This window comes from Macrobrachium rosenbergii, chromosome 51 (genome assembly GCF_040412425.1).
Source record: "Macrobrachium rosenbergii isolate ZJJX-2024 chromosome 51, ASM4041242v1, whole genome shotgun sequence".
NCBI lineage: Eukaryota > Metazoa > Arthropoda > Malacostraca > Decapoda > Palaemonidae > Macrobrachium > Macrobrachium rosenbergii.
Genome location: NC_089791.1, coordinates 22493388 through 22515415, shown reverse-complemented (window position 1 = coordinate 22515415; position 22028 = coordinate 22493388). Strand labels below are relative to the sequence as shown.

Below are 22028 nucleotides of genomic sequence, written 5' to 3'. Positions count from 1 at the left end.
CAATACGAATTAATTTTTACGTGGTTTTAATCGAATACAGGAGACTTCACCGCGTAATTTGACAAGTTTTAATAAATTTAGATTTATTAAAACAGAGAGACATACGCAATTTATAAAATAAAAGAACACATTAGTTCCACGAAAAAACCCAGCACGGTCCATTAATTGTTTGAATTGTTCTACACTCGAATGAATTTCTAAAACCTTGCGAGCACGTCGGGCCTCATCTGCATACAAACGCGGCGGTTTGGTCATGCATTCAAGTACTTGTAAAGAGGCCTCATAACCAATACGCTACGAGACACGCAGCTTGCAAAACAAAACGCCTCTTGAAAGATTCAACACGAACTTATTCTCACCGGTATACCATGGACCCGGTAGTTCTTGGACGCTTACCAACTTTATTAAATTATTATTATTATTATTATTATTATTATTATTATTATTACAGAATTAATGGTAGATAGTTTGGATAATTAAACGGGACGTACTTATATTTGTCAAAATCTATGCTTTTGGTACTACTGAAAATATAATAGCTACAAAATTTACTTTGTCAGCTTGATAAATATAACTTCGAAATAAGAAAAGGGTATGGTTAGGACCCAACTATGACTAAATAATTCAGCTGTGCACGAATATTGAGCAAATTTTTTTCGCACACCACAAGTTGGCAAGAGTAAAGATTATTCATTATTACTACCTTCATTCTATTAACATTTAGATCTGCAGTGAAAAAGGACTGAAGTCCACGAATGTCACATTCACCATCAATCAACACTAAAGAGATGATCACCTCTACATGTCAAAACCACCTTTCATCATCCTTATGCATGCTTGTTTCTCCATGGCAAAAATCATGACTTATCTGACATTGCAAATACATGCAGTTGAATAACGATCTTTCGTACATCAACTGTGAGATTAATAATAATCTTCAAGACATCAACTATCAGTGATTTGTTCAATTCTACCATAAGCACAGCCTGAAGCCATGTTCCCACTATTTGCTAGTCAAATATAGACTAATAAGGTGAAGTGCGTTCGCAATAAATACAATTTTCATAACTCAATGGGGTCCCATTTAGTAACTGTGATGTCAATTACCAATTGTGATTCTAATTCTAAATATTCAACATTAATGAATTTTTAGCGAGATCCATTCCATCAAAATCTTATAGTAAAATTAACAGTAAAATCACAATAACCTTCACAGTATGATCAACATAAAAGCGGTTTTAAAATAAAATACAATGCATCAAATCTCGATATGAAATAAATCGATCATTAATAAAACAAATATGAACGTATATTAAACTGCGAAGAGCTGTATTAGGTTTAAGGAAGACTGAATACCGGGAGAAATTAAGAGACAGCATAAAATGAATAGCTCAGTATAATCCAAATTTGGCAATTCTGCATTTTTATGCAGTAACACTTCAGCACCTATTACTATTTTTCTATAAATATTATACCTAAATCTACCACACTGTTCGATAACCAATACCTCCCGATGATGCACACACAAAAAAAACTTGTCTGAAAACAGAAAACATGAAAGGGTTATTAGGTACTGCCATAAAAACGATTTTACATTTCCAGATCAGTAACTACTTTACTTACCTGTAATTTTGATAAACACAAGATTAAACTTAACATTCTAAAGAGGACAAAAAAGCTACAATAAAGAAAGGTGACGCCCCCATCAGGGTACTTACCAGAAGTTCGCACCAGGCGACATCAACGCCAGCATCGGTATCCAGTCCTCTGTAGACGGTCTTGAAGGAACCGCGACCGATTTCATGGTCGAACTTGAGGAAACGCCCGTCGGGGGATTTATCCACGGCTTCCTCGGCGTCCTCGTCCTCGACGGGCGCCCTCCGTTCCTCTTCCTCTCTTTCATCTTTTTCTTTCTCTTCCTTTTCACCTTCTAACTTTTCTTTTTCCGTAAGAGTACCTGCCTCTCGAGTTCTTTCCTCACCCAGCCTATCACTACCTGGCTCAACCCCCTGATCGTCTTCTTGGCTTAAGAGCGAACGCCTATCACCCGGGGGCTGCCCAGGCGACGGTTGTTGGTCCTGTTCACTGTTATCTAACACATGTTCTTCAACACTAGATTGTTTCACAATTGTGGCCCTCGCGAGTGACTGGCGTTCTCCGTCTTGGACACTTTGGGAGCGCCGAGCCCTCGGTGACTGCCGCTTGCCTGCGGCGGTGGTAGTGGTGGTGGGGATGTTGCCTCCACACGAGTGATTGACTCCTGAAACTGGCGTCGCCGCCGTCGTCGTCGCCGTCAGGGGGCCAAATGACTCCTCACCGTTGAGAGCCTCTCTGTCCTCCTCAAGTATCACTGAACGTCTGTTTTTCGACATAGAAAGTGTCCTCCTGCCCCTGGGGGAAGGACCTCCCGGGTTACGCAGGGAAGGGAGCGTGATGCGCCTGCCGCCAGCTCCTTCCTCCTGCCCAGGACGAACTTCTCCCACGTTGGCCGACGTCGACCGCGACCTGGGCAACGACCGACGCAGCGACGTCAAGACGCCTACCCCTCCTCCCCCGCCCTGGCCCCCGGCGGAGGAGTCCTCTCGCTGCTGTAAGAGACCTTTAATGCTGGAGGTGAAGGTGTTGGAGGTTCGGACGGACCGCCTGTTAGAAGGGGGCGGCTGGGGCACCACTTCGACACCCGACCGCCTCTCACCATTCATGGTGGGAGTGGTGGGGGTGGTGGCAGCTGTGGTGGCCGTCGTGGTGGTATTGGTGGAGGTGGTTGTCGGCGTCGTGGTGGTTGGTGTCGTCGTCGTGGTCGTCGTCGTCGTCGTTGTGGTGGTGGTGGTGGAGAGGGTGGTGGAGAAGGCGGCGGTGTTGCCCACGATTGAGGCAGCAGCCGTCGAGGTAACAGATGAGCCCCGCGTGCGGCCCTTGGACATCGCAGGCGGCGACCCGGGTCCGGAAGCTGCGCCCCCCGATTTCGGGGCGGCGCGCCACCCGCTCCCCGTTACGCTGCCGCCGCCTGCGCCGCCCACCCCGCCCACCACGCCGCCATGACCGCACCTGTAATACCCGCAGGATCAGAATAACAACTATGCACTGACAGTCACATGAATACATCTGCTCTTGTTAACATCAAAACAAAGGATAAAAAAAGATCTTCCAGATTCACGCAACTTCACGAATATGCAAATGAAAGTGGTACCTCCATTCCAAAGTCACGCATCTTCATCACATATCAAAATCTTCACATATAAAAAAAAAAAAAGCTGCTCTCCACCCGATTTCTTGCAAAACATCACTCGCAATCCATCGCTCATAAGCATCAACATCCGGTATTTGCGCACACGCAAACACACACACACACAAATCTACAAATAAAATACTCAACTAGCCACACACTTGGAAATAAATCTGAAGGATAAAATGGAAAACGAGACAGGAACTAATACACCTTCTCAGATCTCAAAAGATACCAAAAGAACCCAACTTAGAAAGGAGGAAGGGAGACGAGGGATAAGCGATCTTGCTGCTTGAATGCACACCACAACCATGACATTTCTATATAAAGTGATAGTGGAAGACAGAGAGAGACAACATTTCCCCCGAGCAACTCTTGAGAAGATTAGGACAACTTATCTAAATGTAACGCCTTGGGGGGCGGGCAACATTCTGACATTCACTCAGGTCAATACCGAGGTAATCACGTCTCAACATCGACTACCAAACATTCAAAATACAATTCCGCCAATGGAAATCAACTTGGGAACGTTAGAATGCTAAAATAAATAAATATTTTTCCATTAGGTATACATTTACACTCCACGAGTAGACAAACACCTTGATTCTACGCAAAAGGATATGAATCACTCAGCAGGACAAAAATGAATCATACCGAGAATAGATTTTTACAAACAGTCGAACGTTCATTCAACGGAAATGAATGTGACGCACTCACTTCAGGTGTCACCATGTGCAAGAACTCTTCCTCATAGCAAAAAATCCCATAATAATGCCTTTTAATAGCATGTCATCCGGCAGGAAGGGGACTTCAGAGGAACATAGGGGAAAAACATAACGCAATATCCTTGCACACTAAAACGACAAATTCGAACAGATTTGTTTAAAAAAAAAATGAGAGAAAAAAATTTAAACCTGTAACACAAACGTCCAAAGCACAAACATGGGTACGAGCAAGATCTCTCCAAGAAAACTCGTTTCTATCTAAAACGGAGAAGAAACTGCGTACTCTCATACCAAATGACATCAAACACACACACACACACACACACACACACACACACACACACTGGATTACACTCTTTACAAAAACCAGCACTGACACAACAATCACTGAAATTCAAAAGAACACTTTCACTGGAGTCAGAAAGAAACGTTCACGAACATAACAACACAGCCACGGGAATATCACGACTTGGTAAAAAGTTCTCAGCAAGGTATACCTGCATCTTCAGAACAAGTGAATTTTGAAGCAACTATTTCACTCAAAAAACAAAATCTAGAAATCGTGGAAATGGGTACAGACTCAAAATATACAACTGTAACACTTTTAGAGGCAAGGGGTAAATTCATAAACAAAACAAGTGTGTTAATAAATACACTGCTCACAATTTAAAAAAAAAAACACACATACCTGGGACACACTGAAATGCGAGTTACGATTGCGGCCGCACGAAAAGTCATTATGGTAGGGGAATTTGCTTATGGCAGACGTGCAGATGCGGGGATTCACGACAAGAAATATTTTCTTATTTCCTCCTCCTCCCTCACCTATTCTCACTCACGCACAACTGAAGACTGGTCTGTTCACATAAGTCACGGAGTCATCATTCACACGGAAACATACGCGCGCCCATGCGCGCATGCACTAGGCACGTGACCTTACCAGGTTCTAGGATAGATACACACATTGCTACATCGCGTCCAATCAGCTGGAGCCACGTCACGCGGTCTCTAAAGGTTCATTATACATTGGTGCTTCCAGGGTTAAAACAAATGATCCTCCCCCTCTTTTTCTCTCTCTCTTACACAAACACACAAACTCTCACAGACATACAAACATACCGACACACAAAAATAACACTAATATAAAACATAAGATAAATATAAACATGGCCATATTAAAAAAATGTCTAAAACATGTGTAATCTGAGTAGAAACCAGCCTGGTATTTTTCGCTTTCATACCGTACTTGTTTACGATAATTTGGTGTTTAAGTGAATACAGTTTATAATTCAAACAACGGACCATTCCACAGCGCTATACTAATTGTTTTATTTTTTTTACAAAGTTTTTTTGAAAATTATAATTAATTTTTTCCAAGCAAATTTCCCATGTGACGACCAAGTAATCACTCTTAAAAGTGGCGAAATATCACCCCTGCATTAATGTTAATGAACATTTAATTTTTACTGTTTCCTAACATTACATACAGCATTTAGTAATCTAATCACAATTCTTAACTGGAAACTGTCATAATGGGACAAAGTGATACATGCTATGACCTGCTACAGAGAAAATGCCTGTCCCTAAAAATGCGATTTTCCCTAAATTACGATTTCTTCTTGTTCATAAATCCTAACCTGTATAAGAACCAAAAATTATATACGACCAAATAAAGTCATTCACTTTCTGATATTATTTACGTTAAGCTGTAATATATATATATATATATATATATATATATATATATATATATATATATATATATATATATAGATGTTCGTCCATTTAAAATCAGATTTTGAATGATTGCATTTCTTTCATCGAGATCGGAGCTTTCAGGTTTCCCTTTTATCAAAATTGTTTACCACATCCCTTAATTATTATATACGCAATTTGCGTTCTTTGGCCATTTCAGCCCTTCAATATTTTAACCATCCTTTGCATCTTTCAACTATACAGTATTTCCTTTTTTAAAAGTTCAGAATTACTTTAAAAACTACCGTGGTGCAAAAATTCTTTCCGTTTCATTGTATTTCACCAGTCGAGTTAAATGACATCCTGGACATTATTGCTTTCTTTTATTACACTATATCGATCACTCTGGTTAAGCCATGATCACAAAAATAAAAAGAAGTATATTGAAAGAGCAGCCTTCACGGTAACGACGTGACCCTTTCTTTTATAGCACACGACAGAGAAGATTATTAGGAAAGGAAAACAAAGGAGGTTAACAAACAGAGGCGACATTCATTCTAATTTAAAACGACAGCGAAGTAAGACACAGGAACTAGTTTCTGGTTCTAGTGTTAAAAACTTTCTCCAAATATCTTACGAATGTAGGGGCTGATGCGCATCTCAGTTACGACAAAATACATTTAGATTATTACGAAGCAATACACAAAAAGGTATCTGTACATAAGACAGAAAGAGAAAAGTCCTTATAACATTGCCGAACTGACTCAAAGCTAAAGAACTACAAGTTACACAACAAATGAGACTCGAAGTTTACGATCCACTCCTCAGCCAATACAAGTCTATACAAGGAAGAAGAAATCGCATAGGTGTCTTGGGAGACCTGCGACAAGCAGTGGCACATGTAACACCAACAAGCAATATCAGATCACATGTAGCACAGCCAGAACCCTGATGAGGCCCTGACAGGAACGTCACCTGTGTATTTCAACCGGGAGCAGATATACCATGTAACGAGCAGAACATCAGAAACCAAAGAGAAACATGTATCTGAAGTATTAAAGTTCAGATGTTTCATTTTCCACTGTCAAAGACACTAGACACATTTACCAATAATTGCTCAATGCAGCATTGCCGTAAGACTACCAAGCAAGCTTCGAACCAGGTCTAAGATGGAAACAAGAAAGATTATTTTGCGAAGAGGGGAAAATCGCCTGAACACAAGGTACAGAATACATATACAAATGTAAGGAATAATCAACTAATTATGTAAGTCACATGAGTCAAATCACAGCTCGCAGCTAAATCTTTACAGCCCAAATTCATCTAAATCAAAGGGGGAGGGAGAAGGGAGAGCACGCTGTCTGACAGCTGACTCACAGACTGAAAATTACTGCAGTATATAAGAGGTGAAGAGAATATTTTAATGTATTAATCTGAATACCAATCAGTTTTTCTATTATTATTTGGCAGAGCAAACTCTGTATATTTTCTATATCTTCCGCATAAGGTTGTGCTCAAAACTAAATTCGCATTAATATTATATTCGTCGGAAAACTGTCGGTACAAGTGTCATGAAGGACTAATAAATTTTAAATAAAACAATCCAGTGTGCAGTTAACGTTAATTTCCCTCTAACAAACAACTATGAAGTATTACAATTTTTTGGCCAAAATCCCTACTCATTTTTCAAAGAAATTAGAACTGAAATGACAACAAATAATTAAATAAAATAAAAGAATACTGTTATTACCAATGAAGACTCCTATACGATCTAAGGAATGCAACTGAATTCAACACGGAACGTAATTAATTAGCCAAGCCTGTAAGGCGTTCCATACGATCAAATGTATGGTAGTGAAAACGCAAGCAAATAATGTTTCGTGTTTGAAGCGTTTAGAAATAAACTGGCAGCGACAAGGGATCGAATATAGGAAATAGAAACTTTCAAGATTATGTCATAAACAATTTTCGGTCTAACGTCTATGAATCAAATACCATCATCGTCACCATTAGTAAAACTTCCTAAATATATTTCTATTTCGATCATGATTACCATCTTTGGCTTTGCTATTAATAATGTTTCCGAAATCAAAGAAGCATTAAACTTAAAATGTGAAGTAAACGCACTTACAAACATTGTTATTCATTTGACTGACAAACGCTAAGGCTCCAAGCTCTACAGTCTGTCACAAAAGTGGATATTATCCACTGGTCGGGGGATACAACCCAGGAAAACAATCAACGAAAGGAAAGACAAGGAATCCAGATGTTCAAAGTAGCTCTTAAAAAGTTCAATATGGTAAAAAAAAAAAGTGCATTTTACCTTCAAGACCAAGAACAAGACTAATGAATTTCTTCTTAATGTTAAGAAGAAAAAACGCCCTTCCAATTTCAGCTTTAAAAAAAAAATCAATAATTTACCAGCCTGACGGTCAATAAACAATAAATAATCTTGGCAGTCTGAATATTTGAAATAGCAAAATGCTTTAACATAAATTCGGCCGTAATCATACCAGTGACATGAAACCACATCCCTCACGACGCAGCTGCCAAAAGAGAGAGAGAGAGAGAGAGAGAGAGAGAGAGAGAGAGAGAGAGAGAGAGAGAGAGAGAGAGAGAGAGAGTTGCGTCATCCCAACGGTGATGATGCTGGGCAGGGGAACCAGTTCGAGCGAGTTATCTCGGAGAGGGCCACGAAATAAGCCAAGGGTCGCGAGCTGAAAGCAACGGTGCTGGCAGATTTTTCACGGTCACGCCCCACCATTGTATGAAGTCCTCCTCAACTATAAGCTATTCTCTCGAGAGACCGTTAACTATATTCTTCTTAAATGGATTCATCTGCACCATTTTCATTATTTGTTAGTCGAGTAAGCCTTCGAAAAACCAGGTTCACATTCGTCAATTTATCCTCGAAAGAAAATGAATAAAAACATGGGCAAAATCCAAACCACGAAACCCAAACAGTCAGCAATTAACCCGGATTCATAAAAGCAACTCTCCGGGTATCGAGGCCAATAGCAACGGACATGCAGCGAGAGAAATAAAACGGTCTTAGCGAAAGATTTAACTAAGGTGTTTTCCCGAGCCATAAGGAACAACCTTGAATCCATGCAATGGCTGTCTGCTGAATACTTTTCTTATGCAATTTGGGTCAAGGTTTGCGACTCTCCGGGAATAGCTGCGCTACTCTACAAAAGTTACTGCTTTTGTCCGTGCCAGGAGAGACACAATTAAATGATGCACTGTCTAGAAAATCATCAGAGGTTGTACAATCCACTGAATGCACCGCCAATGAAACAAAAATGATGCAATGTGTCTACGAAATCCTAAAATATTTTTAAATCCGGCGAAGAAAACGTCAGTGAAATGAAAATAAGAATGATGCAACATCTCTAGGAAAACATCAAACGCTTTCGCCGACAAGTTCATCCGTTACACAAACGAAGAAAACTAACAACACCATACAAGTTAAAATTTAATGTTAAATTAGAAATTTGCATTCAGATATAATTTTTAAATCAGTGAAGATAAGGGCAGCATTAAACAAAATGTCTTTAACACAGAATTTTTCTCTGTGGAAGCTTGCCATGCAAGTTCATGGCCTCACTGGCTGATTTGCATTCTAACAACAGTAGAATGAAAGTGGGAAGACATTTTATTACACTGATTCGGTTTGTATTTTATTTACTAATTTTCAACAGTTATTTAATAGAAGACAGCAGAAATAAAAATGCATTCTCAAACTTCCGAAACGAGAATTGGCTCCATTTCTCTGATGAAACCGCAGAGGAAAGGCCATTATCTTTCCTCCGCTGAATTTATCATCTCAATCTCAATGTCGAGCGCGCGCGAGAGAGAGAGAGAGAGAGAGAGAGAGAGAGAGAGAGAGAGAGAGAGAGAGAGAATGCAGCATGCCATTACCTAAGAGGACAAATCTGACATCTCAAATTATCCGAGACCCCAGTTCAAGATCAGGACATTTCCCTGACTTAAACAACCTAATCATAGTTTAGGCCATGAAAATGCAGTAAATTGTGCGCACGTGCGCGCACAATTTACTGAATTTCATGAATATATACACTCTAAAATATAAGCAAGGAATATAAATCTTTTATATCTTCTTAAACCACTGAAGAAGTGAAGAAGTAAATATGCATCTTTAAAAAAATATTTTCTAATATTGTTACATTGGCAACAGAACAAAAGGATAAACCTATAAGCTATACCTCGGTCGAAAACTTGGAAGCTTTCAAATAATTTGTGTGTGTGTGTGTGTGTGTGTGTGTGTGTGTGTGTGTGTGTGTGTGTGTGTGTGTGTGTGTGTGTGTGAGAGAGAGAGAGAGAGAGAGAGAGAGAGAGAGAGAGAGAGAGAGAGAGAGAGAGAGAGAGAGAGAGAGAGAGAGAATCTTAAATACCATAGAAAATTTTTTTTCTGTGAGGATGTAAAACAAGGTCATGACCCTTTAGACGACTAAACACTTTGAAATGAGATCACGCGCTGGCACTTGTGTTCTTTTCTTCCGGTGGCCTTGAGGGCATGCAGGGGCATTGTTTTCGGACTGCTAACTTTCAAGACTCCAAACAGCATCCAACACTACTTAAGGTGGACGACCCTACTTCCAAAACGAAGTAATGTCACCTTTAGAGCTTCTCTCTCTCTCTGTGCAACCATCATCCTGCAGTGCAAAAGCCGTCTTTTGCAAGGCTTGCCAACTGTGTCAACTGAGAGAGAGAGAGAGAGAGAGAGAGAGAGAGAGAGAGAGAGAGAGAGAGAGAGAGAGAGAGAGAGAGCAGATGGGCGGTCTAGTCACCGGTAACAAGTGCCCTAGATTGCCAAGGGAAGCTGGACCGCTGGTTAAACTCTTCTCTCGCACAAACGCAAATAGAAGGCGCTTTCGCACAGAATTTGATACTCCCGTTACGCAAAGATCAAACGCCCTGCATCTAGAATTTTCTCAAACATTAGTCTACTCACACCTGGCAGACTTCGCCAAACCTCCCCACCCCACCCCACCCCACCCCACCCTCTTCTCTCGTTAGCCCTTCCTCCAAGGCCCTAAAAGATTATTTTTCTGAATATTGAGCCATCCCTCAGCGTCACATACAATCTACTACAGTACTAAACCCCGAAATACTCAGAAATACCCCTGCGGGTACCAGAAACCATTTAAATATTTCTAGGTTGATGCTAACTCTCTCGGGCAATGCTTGGAGGTTAAAATAAATGCAAGGGAACTAAACTTGTTTTAGAAAAACTCAGGACTTGCCTCTCTCTCCGTTTTCTCTCGATTTCTCTCCCACCCGGTGTGGACCAACGTCCCCCCCCCCTCCCTCCCCCTAAAACAGAGAGTGTGTCTGTCTGAAGGTCAAGGTGGCTTACGTGCGACTGTGTCTGTCAATGTCAGTTATCCGTATGGAACTTTAGACAGTCCTCCTCTCTGTTACCACCTGTCTAACCATCCTGCTTTAAACAAACTATAATTATGGGCAAGTTTCATCCTCCGGTTAACTGTCAATCGCAAGAATTAAGAATAGAAGACATCCTAAATATGCATAAACTGCAAATCGGTACCCATGGAATCACAAAAATGCTAAGACAAGCGTGCACTTTACTACAGAAAAACCCTTAAATGGTTTGAAGTTTCACTGCCAAATAATGGAACCTGCAAAAACTGTATTAAATGTCACTACTCAAAAAGAGATCTGAGGCGGAAGATTCGAAACACTGGTGCCATCGATATTACCCTTAATAAGAATTAGGATAGCTCCAAAATCACTTACGAATTTTGGGAGATAGGAGGCAAAGCAGCGGCAGCTGTTTCTCTTGGGTACGGGGCACTAAGTCTGCCTCGTGAAGCAGCAGCCAATTGTGCATACTCAATACGGAAAAACAAATTCAAGTTCAAAATTATTGTCAAGTACGCCTAACGTAACCCTATATTACAAAAGAACCCTCCGCTTTGGAAGTTTCGAATGGACAAAACAATTCTGGTTCCTTTAATAATCCATGCGTGAGTCACAAAAGACAGAGATAGAGATTATACCTAACTTCTTCGAAACAAAAAGATGGCTTTCACTTCTTGCGGATTCTCCTGATTCTCCGCTGATTTAGAGAGAGAGAGAGAGAGAGAGAGAGAGAGAGAGAGAGAGAGAGAGAGAGAGAGAGAGAGAGAGACGCAGTTAGTCTAAAAATAAGACGCTTAATAAAGGCCCTACTAACAATCAATACTCTAGAACCTTGTCCCCCGTCAGTCCTCTGCTACTAAGGGATACTTAATATTTCATTTTTATTTATCACTTCCTCATTGATCGACGCAGCAAACAGCTAACACATGCTCTTTCAACCGTTTTCTCCCATGTTTTATTCAATACGGAATTTCAAAAGTTGTCAAAAGTTTTCAAGTGGACAAGAACACACTGTTAGACTCGCGACTCAATTTACCTGTATCCGTGAATAAATTTACCTGTATCCGTGAACGATAATATACATTAGCATACTCAGAGTAAATTCATGCTTTTTGGTGTTTAATTTCTGAGATATAACGCCCTGCAGACATCATAGTACGACGCTGCTTTAAATCATTTCTTCGAATAACAGGCAACGGTAAATATGGAAATAATGCTACACTCTCGACCGTACCCTTCTAAATCCCACAGGGATACTGTGGCTCTTCGTAGTTAAGACAGCGATTTGCACCAACGAAGCATTTGTTTCCACGCCGAGGCCCAGTTCTTTATTCAGCTTTTAGGAAAAGCGCTTGATCCTAGCTCAGCGTGCTTTAACACAAAAATATTCCCCCTAAAACATCACATCCTGGTTCAATTACCACTTTAGTGGTCCAGACATCCCCCATATCGCCTCCATATCTTATAACAATTCAAAACCCGTCTCATACCGGTCTGAACCCCTTCCATACCGATTTGAAATCCTGACAAAACGCTTCAGAATCTATTGTAGGTCAGGAAAGGAAAGGAGAATATGATTATTTATATTTATATATATATATATATATATATATATATATATATTTATATTTATATATATATATATATATATATATATATATATATATATATATAACAGCTAATGATTGGTGGTGGAAAATGAGGGATTGTCAAGAGCTATTTTACGTTATCAACCGATTGTGGCTACGTTATTTTACATGAGCACAGGACCAATTCCGTTGCTCTGCAAAAAGAGACACGAATACGATGATACAGACCATAAAAGACTTCGCCATTTAGGGCAGCATACGCTAACAAGGCTTCATCTAAAACCATGCCGACAGGCGCCAACAACTGGGAAGTCTTATAGGCCTCACGCTCACCTGACCCCACGCAAAGTAATTAATCCTAGTCATGATTGTGTGTGTGTGCTGTGTGTACTCAACAGTCAACAGCACCTTCAACTTATCGGGGGTAACTAGAATACGCGACCACCTTCACGTTTATATCTATTGATCATATCAGAATGTGAGGTTGCGAGCCTCACGCGTCATCAATCCTGCATCTTACGACTCCGTCAAGAGAGTGTTATGCTAACTCTCTCTCCACAATAAACAGACTTCATCCTATGGACTCAGCCACGGTTTCACAGAGAGAGAGAGAGAGAGAGAGAGAGAGAGAGAGAGAGAGAGAGAAGGGGGGGGGATTTAAAAATATGAAAGAAACAAGAGAGAAAACCAATGCAATTGGGTACGTTATCATTCGGGGAAGCTTCAGATTTAGTCTTACTATGAAAGTGTAAAATCAAATTATATTTCTTCAGGAAAATATGTCTGAGAAACTTAGCAGCCTGACCGGAATTGTACCCTTACCAAAGTGTAAAAAATTCGACGTTTTAAAAATGGCTGACAAAACATGATGTATAAATTAAATTCTCTCCCCCCCCCTTCGGCTCTCCCCCCACCTCCTTCCACCTTACTGAGTATTCAATGCCACAAGGAACAGGGAGGGTGGGGACCACTTTCTCCCGGTCAATTGTACACATAACTAATCTTGAAAAACCTGTTTTGGGAACTGGAACGAACTGATGCAAAGAACTAACTACAATTTCCTGTTATACAAAATGCCGTGGTTATGGACAGTAATGATCTTATTAACAAATTGCTAGATAAAGGAGTCTGCCTAAAAGGAATAAGAAAACGCCTATAAAAAAACATCCAGACCGTACAGGAACTCATGGTTGCCTCAGTAAGTTGCCGGGAAAAAAATTAGAAGCATTTTGGTCGGGAAGAACGTCAATGCATCGGCACACGTTCGAAATGCATGAACTTTCCAAATGACGACTTGTTTAAGGTTAACCCAAATGATTTTTTCATTAAAATCATTAAGAAAAAAGTAGACAGAAAAATATACCGTTCAGTCACGAGGTCATCTTGACTGTGTGAGTGACTTCTCTCTCTCCTCCGAAGTGGAATATTTTCAACTGTGGGTGGAGTGTTGGGCACCAAATCCAGGGCATGGTAGGGGCTCGAAGAAGGGCTGGGAGTACACGACCGCTGGGGGCGTGCAGGAGCGCTCGAGAGACAGCTGCAGCACGTAGACAGCCAGGAGGTTGATGCCGAAGAAGATAACGGTGAAGACGATGTGGTTGATGAAACCAGAGACGTGACTGACAGCAACCAGGTATCGACGGAGGGGCACTTGGCGGTTCCATCTGGGGCCGCAGAAGAGGCTTCCGAAGATGTTTTGATGAGGGGCGCGTGGACAGGGTGGCACTGGCGGTGTCTTCGTGGCACCACCGATCTCTCATGAGAGGGCCCTGTGCCCATGCTTTGATCCCAAACCCAATAAAGCCAATAGAGCCTCCACATTCACCGGCGGTTGGGGATGAACGTTAGGAACATCTGTTTAGTTTTGCGCGCCTCCAGATGTTGGAGGCTGAGAAAATGGACGTTAAACACACTCACTCGACGGAAAACCTATCACATACAATCTCCATTATCTGATTTGCATGCATTGAAATGAAAGCATTTCCTCCGCAAGACAAACCTGTCAACCCCACGGGGCCTGTACTAGAAAAGAACAGCGCCCGTGGTTGATGCACCATAATTCACTGACAAGGCGTTGCTCGTCCTTTCACAGTCACTTTCGACTCTCCTGTCCTACCCATGGTCAGACCTTTAATTTTCACGAAATCTTTGTCTTTAGGCGGTGGTAAGAACTCGAAGGGGATTTTCCACGGGGGATTATCATCTTCCTCCAGACCAACTGGGCGTTGGCAGGAGGAGGAGGAGGAGGAACTTTTACACGCACAAGCACAAGAGGCTTCTCCGAGAGAAGAGGAATCCTCATAGTCCATGCTAAGGATTACTTTGACAAATTCACGATGCGCAACGACGTCTGTCTGTGACGATCATGGAAACTGATACAGAAGGATAATCTCCCTACTGGGAGACATCCATACTCATGACTAATGTATTTTCATGATCGCTGCATCAATGCCAGAGAAACTGATACACCGCTACATTCAAGTTCAAAACTTTCGATCAGCAATTCCCTTTGATTTCAGCTGCACAAATAACCTTCGTTGATGACAACAGCACAAATAATTTGTTTGTGAGTCCCATAAGTTCTAAACTTCACCAGACTGCTTCAACCTTTGTTCAATTCTGCTCAGCCACTGGCGGCGAGAGTATGATTCACTCCCTACCTGCTGGAGGTCTTCGGTCTCTCATTGGCCGAAACGAAGTTGGCCGAACTCATCGACCTATACCCGCCACCACTTTCTACGGGTTAACATTTCTAACGAAATGCTGCAGACGAACGGAGATCACGCACATACTACTAAACCAAAACCAAGCACATTACTCATGGAGTTTTCATCATCACATACTGAAGTAAAAGGCCGACTAGCTCTCGCAAAACCTGGGCCAAGTCACACACCGAAAAACACTATGGCTCACATCACCCGAGGCGACTGGAAGTTGTTGCAGAGGGGGTGGAGGATATCCCAAGGCCACGTGTGGTTCCAAACAGCTCCTACGGCTACAATAGTTCTAAACACTACGGCTACCTTCCCACGATCGGGCTTGCATATCAAAACGCCAGCAGACGTTCTTCCAATGCCCGAACGGTCTCGCAAACAGCAATCGATCCGTCGCAATAACTTTGCTCTTCCAGTTGCAGCAACTCGTCACCGATACACTTGCACCTGAAGGGGGCAAGTTCGAAGAGGAGTGAATGTACGGGTAAAAGTGGCAGAACCAACGCTGGGTTGCCTCAACTCACAAGAATGTATGGAGGAGGCAACACGTACTGGAATGGTGACGGGTGGTTACGTGCGTACGTACGTGCGTGAGCGCACCCGTGTGGAAGAGGGGGTGGAATCGCACGACGGTGGGAAGGAAATGTGGTCCACCAATAAAAAGAAACTTTAGGCATACGCCTCCAGGAGAACTGCCTTGGATAAACGAGACTTTCTACAGGAAACCACTACACTGCGGGAGAAATGCGAGGCAGCAGTGGTCTCGTTCCAGGAACAATAACCATCTCGTCTTTTCTGCGCACGAGGAACTGAATAAGAACATCATTAATCTACAATACGATAGGTGAACGGATATAGAAGGTGGGTGGAGATGTTAGCCTCACTGGAGAATGTCAGGTACTGAAGGGACGACCTCCGCTCTTCTCTTCTCTTCTCCGCCTACTTCTTCTTTTTCTTCTTCCTCAACCCCACAGCCAGCGAAGACCCACAAACCCACCAAGAGCCCCCAATTCTTTCGGCCAGTGCCCATGACCTTTCACGGCGTGGAAAAAAAATCGCGACAAAATGAGAGAGAGAGAGAGAGAGAGAGAGAGAGAGAGAGAGAGAGAGAGAGAGAGAGAGAGAGAGATTTGTTTATGCAATTGTCACTCAAATCACTTGTCATGTAGCCAGAGGAAATAAAAAAAAAAAACCGAGAGTTTGCAAACGGTAATTTCTGAGAGATTTTGTTCGAGCATAACGCGAAGACAGAAATAGCAAGAGAGAGAGGGCCAGTCATTCTAATCAAGCCAAAATTGCCAGTGTGCAGGGGGAGGGACCAGTACTTAATTAATTGCACAAAAGCCGTAATGGCCCTTACATAAGATGTCAAAGGAGAAGTTGACTTCACCATCCCTCCTGGGGGGGGGGGTGAAGGGCGGGGGAGAAGGGTGAGGAAGTGGGAGAAAGGGAGAGGATGGAGGCCCAGAATACCAACGAACACTATATGGCGACACGAGTATATCAAAATGATGGGCAAGACACAATATATGTAACAGCTTAGTCATGCATTAATATGAAACATGTACATTAGGCCGAGACGACTCTCTCTCTCTCTCTCTCTCTCTCTCTCTCTCTCTCTCTCTCTCTCTCTCTCTCTCTCATAACAAACTATTATATTTATGCCGGGGGAAAGAAAAATAATCACCCTCCCTGAAGGAACACATGATTACCAGTAGATCATATAAATTCAAAGAGAGAGAGAGAGAGAGAGAGAGAGAGAGAGAGAGAGACCCATGGCCCCTATCTCTATAACGTCCGACATCATCAACCCTCAGCACTGCCTTGTACAGACTGTTGTAACAATGACTGGCAAATATATCAAAGACTCTTTCCTACCTGCACTTTATGCCACCCACTTCCACAAGCAAAGTCCTTTCCATCCTCTCAACTAATTTGAATTTATTCGGTCAATTTCTTAGCAGCTCTCCTGAAGGGACTGCTGTTCCCACCTGATAAAAAAAAACATCTACCTGCTCACCTTTACTACCATACCTACGAGCATGGTTATTCGAGATATGATAATCTTCACAAGATCAACTTCATCCATGTTACTAAATTTAAAGTATTCGTGATCATTTATCATACTTTGTATGACTGTTTAACTCTGATGTTATGAATGAATCGACTAGTGTTTGTTAAGACAAATATAATGAAAAAGAAAAATTGATAAAACCTCTTCCGTTAATATAAGTATGACAGGCGCCCGGCAGGACAAAGTAATACCCTCGGTCGCCTTGGACCATCTCGCTCATGACTTAGTCTTAAGCCAACAAGAAAACAGATCTTTGTCAGAAGCCCTAGAAAACGCAATCTTCTTTCAAAAGCCGTGAAAACAGGGCCGTGATATGAAAGGCCAAATTCGCAACCTTGTAGAAGACATATGAAAAAAAAAACTGACAAGAGTAAATCTCACAGACAACCCACATCCACTTTTAAACAAATGAAAGCAACGGAAAAACCTTCACTGAATAGATGGAAAAACATATTTGCGCAGCCCATATCGGGGCAACAAGCCTTGCTCGAGAGGAGAACGAGAGAACGGTGTTCAAACAGAAAGCGACCTTTCTCATCAGCAGGGGCCAATAGGAAATGAGCACTTCAGAGGGCCAAACACATTAGCTAACACCCTCCTGCCGAAATGCAATTTAGAAAACTGCTTCTATGAAGGGGCCAAGTATATTGCATCACAATCTTGCTTGAGGTTTAATGCTTTTATTGAGTAGGCAGGAAAATGCTAATTCACAATACAAGCAACACTCAAGAACCACGACGCCTTAATAACATAAACTAAATATCTCCAGACACAGAAAAAAAACAATAAGGTCGACCGCAAAACAAAACTTCTGGGAATATGTTGAATAAACAAACACTGCCAAGGACAGTACCGAGAAAGGTTAGCTGCAGAAGCCGAAAGCGAGACGGCGAAGACAAGAGAAGGGAAAGGGAGAGATTAGAAGGGCGCTTAGAAATAGGAAGCGGCGATGAAAAGAACAACAAAGCCTACTGAAGCATTTGAAGTTAAAAAACAAAGTTATGCAGTGCTATGAGCCAACCACTCTTACACCCAGTAAGCGGATTGATGGCACAGGGCCATACATGATACCTTGACAGAAGGAAGATTCCGTATCGACAGGGGGTCTAACGACGAACTAAATACTGACCAATGATGTCAAGAGTCATTTCTTAGGAATAATCTCATCACCCAACCTCGTCTGTCCCTCTATGGCTCCTTAGTGCCAGAAATCCCACACGAAAAAAGACGGTAACCCTTCCAACTGCCGGGATGTCGAGAATGCGACAAAGATAATATAAAGCTGGCATGTCCTGCTATCATGACTGCCTGTCATTGTCCCTCACATTCGACCAAGGAACCACTAATGTCAACTACTGTACCCACACGTACTTATAATAAAGTATGATGTCCATATAGCAGATATCTCTAACAAGGAGACCACAATGGCCCCTCAAGTCTCTACAGACGACGGTGATGTCATCTCATTTTCGAGAAATAAGTAAATACCTCTTTTGTTATGGCATCCTTGCATTACGGCTAAATTTGAACCTGTCATTTACACAAGCGGGATGTCGTCAACCGCATATCCATATTATCAACCATTTCTAAACATCGGATTTCCTAAAATCAAGTCAGTCTTGGAAAGACATAAGTAGAACATTTCTATGACCCGCGGCTACACACATAGGCACAAAAACTTATATATGTATTATACATATATACATACATACATATATATATATATATATATATATATATATATATATATATATATATATATATAACAAAATGTCGCTTAATATCAATTCACGCTACCTCGGGAATATCCCCGATGGGGAATTATCACCGAAGGGGGAATTTATAAGTGATAAATGGATTGGTACCGGCAGTACCAATCCATTTACCACTTATAAATTCCCCTTCGGTGATAACTCCCCATCGGGGATATTCCCGAGGTAGCGTGAATTTGATATTAAGCGACATTTGTACCTTCATGATTGTATATAAATCACGGTGTGATAAAAATCTCATATATATATATATATATATATATATATATATATATATATATATATATATATATATATATATATATATATATATATATATATATATATATATATATATATATATATATATATATATATATATATATATATATATATATATATATATATATATATATATATATATATATATATATATATATATATATATATATATATATATATATATATATATATACATATACATACATGCATACATACATACACACATATATATATATGTAAAACTGAAACACGAAAATATGGAGCATGATGAATATATAAATAAAGACAAACTCCACGGAGGCAAGAGAAACAATGGAGTGCTGCGAGGCCCTTCAATTATAGTCCTTTACTTAGCAGATAGTCGAAAGGCCTCGCAGCACTCCATTGTTTCTCCTGCCTTCGTGAGTTTGTCTTTATTCATATATTCTTCATGTTCCATATTTTCGTGATTCATTATTTATATATATATATATATATATATATATATATATATATATATATATATATATATATATTATGTATGCATATACTATATATATATATATATATATATATATATATATATATATATTATGTATGCATATACTGTATATATATATATATATATATATATATATATATATATATATATATATATACACGCACATTCGCATGTGTATGCATATCGATTTTCTGCACAGTTGGTACAACAACGATTTAGCTGTTACAATATGAATACGCCAGTGACCATTGCAGTATCATTTCTATGTAATCATTCCTTGTAAGGGAAAGCTCCTTAATAAATAAATAAATAAATGCATACATAAATAAATAAATAAATAAACAAAATATATATATATATAATATATCTTATATTATATATATATATATATATATATATATATATATATATATATATATATATATATACTATATAATATATACTATACTTCAATATAACTGTATACAAAGTACGAGATATAAATGGAAACTGAAGACTAACGTAGAATAAGAGAGAGAGAGAGAGAGAGAATATCGGTCTTGTTCAATGCTTCAGCAACTTGAAAGCCTTGTACATCGTGCCGGCCACATGATTTGCCATTTAAGGAAGATCCATGCCTGCTCGTGAACTCCATAAAGGCATATCTCCAAGACCACGCTTCGCCACACTCCGACCCCATTAAAGCGAGTCTTTTTTTTTTATCTTTTTTTAATTCACAAGAATTATTCTTAACATTCACAGTGATTTAAAGACATCCGCATAACGTCTCATACTTAGTCGCAGTCAATGGTCTTGCAAATCGCACGCGCTCTCATTGTCAATGGAGGTTTATGGCCCAAACTTCACGATTATAAATATGACAACCTTAAAATAACTAAAATCACACTGCTGTATTACTAAAGCTTTTAACTTACATAGTATACACTCCATACGCATCCTTCCAAAATAAAGGACTCGATTAAAATACAATACCGGAAACCTATTGCGCAGAAAAATATTAATATTCCCTTAACTCGTGGTTTTAAAAAAGATTTAGCAGAATTTTACTTACGGCGCTTTAATGTATTACAAAATGATGTTTTAATAACGGATTAAGTTTACAGAAGGGCGAAGTACTGGTAATAAATCCTCTGGTATAATTACCAAAGGACGAAGAAAGTCGAAATTAGCCACAGTAAGTAAACCAAAACCACTACTTTCCGGTTTCTTTGCATCATCGTTCAGAGAAGTGTCATTAAATATGCTTTGTGGAGGACTCTGTTGTTTCAAAATTTCTAGAATATTCATTATTCATTATCCAAGAAATAAGAATTCTTTATTACAATATATATCATTCTGGATGAATACTGATGTCACAACTGGGAATCCAGAAAAATGCCGATCATAAAACCTAAGAGAATTTCCTCGTCCGGTAACTTTCTACCCTTTGAAAAACACGTGGATTTTTTACAGAATAATTCTTAAGGCGTCCCTTTTATTCTCTCTCTCTCTCTCTCTCTCTCTCTCTCTCTCTCTCTCTCTCTCTCTCTCTCTCTCTCTCTCGGGGTGGTAAGTCCTTCCGCATTCTCTGTATTCTGTTCATATAGGAGAAACATAGGAACCCCGAGAAACGGCCCTTCACTTTTGCTTGATATTGCTTGCTTTATAGTCGGCATTGTCCACGTGATTCTATTGCTTGCTATATATTCGGCATTATCCACGTGATTCTAAAATTTTTTCTCTCTCTCTCTTACAGAACTTATGGCGTCGAGTAAATCAAATTTATAGTACTGCAGTCATTTATAGGCAGGATATTTCGGGACCTTCCCACACGTGCGCGCCGACAGGTCAGTGATTTATGGGCGTATTAATTATGACACACTTGTATATTTAAATATGTACAGGTGCATATCACACATGAAAAATATATAGGCAAGGATTCATATACCGCAGTTTTCACAAAAAAATAAGCAAATAAATAACGAATAAGTAATGAAATTACTTTTAATTGGTATCAGACCTAGCACAAGAGTAGGGGCCTATGCTTATTAGACGTTTTAACATCCCGATGAGCCTATGACAGCCTTGACACAAAACATATTGACC

At 40.3% G+C, this 22028-nt stretch overlaps 1 protein-coding gene across 50 annotated transcripts in view; it reads right to left on the bottom strand.

Annotated features, from left to right (window-relative positions):
• Wnk (Wnk kinase) overlaps nt 1–22028 on the bottom strand; it is a 194823-nt gene that overhangs the window by 74798 nt on the left and 97997 nt on the right. For 43 of the 50 annotated variants that reach the window (XM_067095009.1, XM_067095051.1, XM_067095014.1 and 40 more), the window contains exons 1-2: nt 14005–16542; nt 1719–3048 (exon numbers count right to left, since the gene is read on the bottom strand). In XM_067095009.1, coding sequence (XP_066951110.1) covers nt 1719–3048; nt 14005–14462 — 1788 coding nt within the window. In that variant the 5' untranslated portion in view covers nt 14463–16542. Of the gene's footprint in view, nt 1–1718; nt 3049–14004; nt 16543–22028 lie in introns of those variants that run through there. The other 7 variants (XM_067095035.1, XM_067095045.1, XM_067095059.1 and 4 more) reach the window with 1 other exon arrangement.